This window comes from Cynara cardunculus (assembly GCF_001531365.2).
Source record: "Cynara cardunculus var. scolymus isolate 2C chromosome LG 13, CcrdV1, whole genome shotgun sequence".
Lineage (NCBI taxonomy): Eukaryota > Viridiplantae > Streptophyta > Magnoliopsida > Asterales > Asteraceae > Cynara > Cynara cardunculus.
This window is the reverse complement of record NC_037540.1, coordinates 2,208,914-2,211,454: the sequence shown is the minus strand read 5'-3', so window position 1 is coordinate 2,211,454 and position 2,541 is coordinate 2,208,914. Positions and strand designations below refer to the sequence as shown.

Genomic DNA, 2,541 nt, shown 5'->3' with positions numbered 1-2,541 from the left:
TTAGAAATCATATCAAAATTGTAATATTTGTGAATTCACTTGAACAAAAAGGTAAGAAGGGGGACAAGCCATCAGAAAGATAAAAAAAAGAAAAAAAAAACAACTTTTAAATGTACAAATACTTGCCTTGTCTATCATGTAATTAATAAAAAAGATGAGATTATCAAGGGGTAAAAATTGAAAAATATTAGGCTTGATCGGAGTTGGTCACCTTAAGTCGCATTGTTGGGGAATCTAGTTGTGAGGGTGAAAAGGGTGGTGAGGAGGGAGGTGTCGATGACGACGACGACAATGGCGATTGTGGTGGTGACGAAGATGTCGTGGGAGATGTCGTTGGCAGTGATGGGGAGGTGGACGGAGATATCGTTGGAGGTGATGGGGAGGTGGACGGAGATATCGTTGGAGGTGATGGGGAGGTGGAAGGAGACACCGTTGGCGGTGATGGGGAGGAGGATGGAGAAGGGGACGGTGAGGGTGAGGGGGAGGGGGAGGGGGAGGTATCGGACATTTCTTGAAGTTTTCTTTTGTTGAAACTTGTTTTTTCTTCTTTGTTGTTGATGTTATTAGGAGGGCTTGTTCCCCGGTTTTCGCCAAACATGTAATCTTTCAATCGTTTGACATCGGATAATTTTACAGGTTTTACAATGAAATCTTCTGCACCTTCTTCTAAACACCTGAAAATTTCATCGTGCAATTCCCCATCGGTTAAACGTTCTTTAAAATTTCATCGATCAAAGCCAATTACAATCCGAAATTTATGAAGTTTAATTAGCATCTCTTGATTAATTTGATTTGGGTATCTTCTTAAATCATATTTTTGACTACTTTTTCTTCAGAGAAATGATGAATTGGATGATCAGGATCCCAAATTCTAATAAGATAAATGATCACAAATCTTTGCAAGTCGAGGCAAATTCTTGATGATCCTACAAATTTTTACGAGATCACCAAGTAATCGTTCGAGTAATAGGGTGAATCAAAAATCAAATTATGAAGCATGAATTAGATCACATAATTACAATTGAATAATGATCTTATTTAGGAATTTGATTTGGGCATCTTCTAACCTTTTAAGGGAAATGTGTTTTGAAATTTGTTGATTCAAATTTAAATCATGATTGGAAACTATTTCCCTAATGTTTGATTCAATCAACTCAAGATTCTCAATCACAAACATCTCGTGAATCACAGGTTTATGTAGAGTGTGTGATATTTCTCAATGAACTCAGTCAAATACAGATCAAAACCTAAAGGTTTACTCCTAATAATGAACATCCATTGAATCAGAATCAAAGTCAAAATATGGTTGCAGGTGTTTATGGAAAAAGTTGGTTGAATCAAAGGTAAATTATGAAGCATGTGAAGCGGTATGAGTAGAGATGAACGATGTAATTAATTAAGCATGGAAAAAGTCTACTTAATTGCAATTGATTGAAGTAATTGATTAATGATCTATCTTTAATCCATCCTCTTTTAGCAGTTGTCGTTTATCCGAATTTCAAAATAGGAAAAAGGTACAGAATCACACAAAACAGTACCTGTCAATCCGTGCCACAACGTTTTCTGAAGACATGATCACTACTGGCACCTCTCGGAAAGTTGCTGATCCCTGAATCAACGAACAATCAAAGCAAAACGAAGATCAATACCTGTGAAATTTTCAGCAAAAAGTTTCAATCGGAAATGTTAGGAATTACGAACCTTGATTTTTTTGAGCAATTCATAGCCAGTCATTCCAGGCATACAGTAATCTGTGATTATCAGATCCACCTTCAATTCCTAAAAAATTGGGAAAGAACTGAAGACTTGTTAGATCTAAATATTACAACAGGTAGTATCTCGTTTGATAGGAAAATTTAGAGATGAAAATGAATCTCACATTAACGAAATCAGGTGAGGTCTTCTCCTGATCTAAACCTAAGTATTGCAAAGCTCTCCAACCGCTTTCAACGGCCGTGACTGTAAGAATTTCCGGCGAAAAAAATGAGTTCTCCGACCAAAAAATGAAACAGATTATAAGAAAATTTTAAATTACAAGTTACCTTTACAAGAGGTGATTTTAAGCAAACGTTCAATGACTTTGCGATCAACGAGGCTATCATCGACAGCTAGGACATGAACATCGGCAAACTGATCTGTTTCAGGTGACATCCATCTTCGAGAAAACAAACCGTTCCTTGCCATGATGAATTTGAATTTGAGAGAGAAATGGTTGGTGGGATAAGAATTGAGAAAGGAATTTTGATATATAAATGGAGACGACAGAGAGCCACGTCTCCATCAAAGAGATGATGACATTGTAGAAGATCATGAAAATCTGATGAAATCTACTTTAATTTTTTAAGAAAATACGCTGAGATTCTGAAATCCACTTTGGTGGTGACCCCTTTGATTTTTTTCTTATTTTTTTCACTTTTTTCCTCTCTACCCCCACATGTGTGTGTTCTTGACTTCATCAATATCAATATCAATATCAAACATGAATATGAATATGAATATGAATATGAATATCAACATGAATCAAATCTTCATTGTTTCTTT

At 35.9% G+C, this 2,541-nt stretch overlaps 1 protein-coding gene across 1 annotated transcript; it reads right to left on the bottom strand.

Moving 5' to 3' along the window:
• LOC112524722 (two-component response regulator ARR5-like) lies at positions 1-2,309 on the bottom strand. Its single transcript, XM_025134680.1, has 5 exons — positions 2,043-2,309; positions 1,880-1,959; positions 1,702-1,779; positions 1,539-1,609; positions 1-674 (listed from the first exon to the last, which is right to left on the bottom strand). Exons 1-5 carry the CDS (start codon positions 2,182-2,184, stop codon positions 188-190), a joined length of 858 nt encoding a protein of 285 aa, XP_024990448.1. The 5' UTR covers positions 2,185-2,309; the 3' UTR covers positions 1-187.
• Positions 2,310-2,541: the final 232 nt, after the last annotated feature.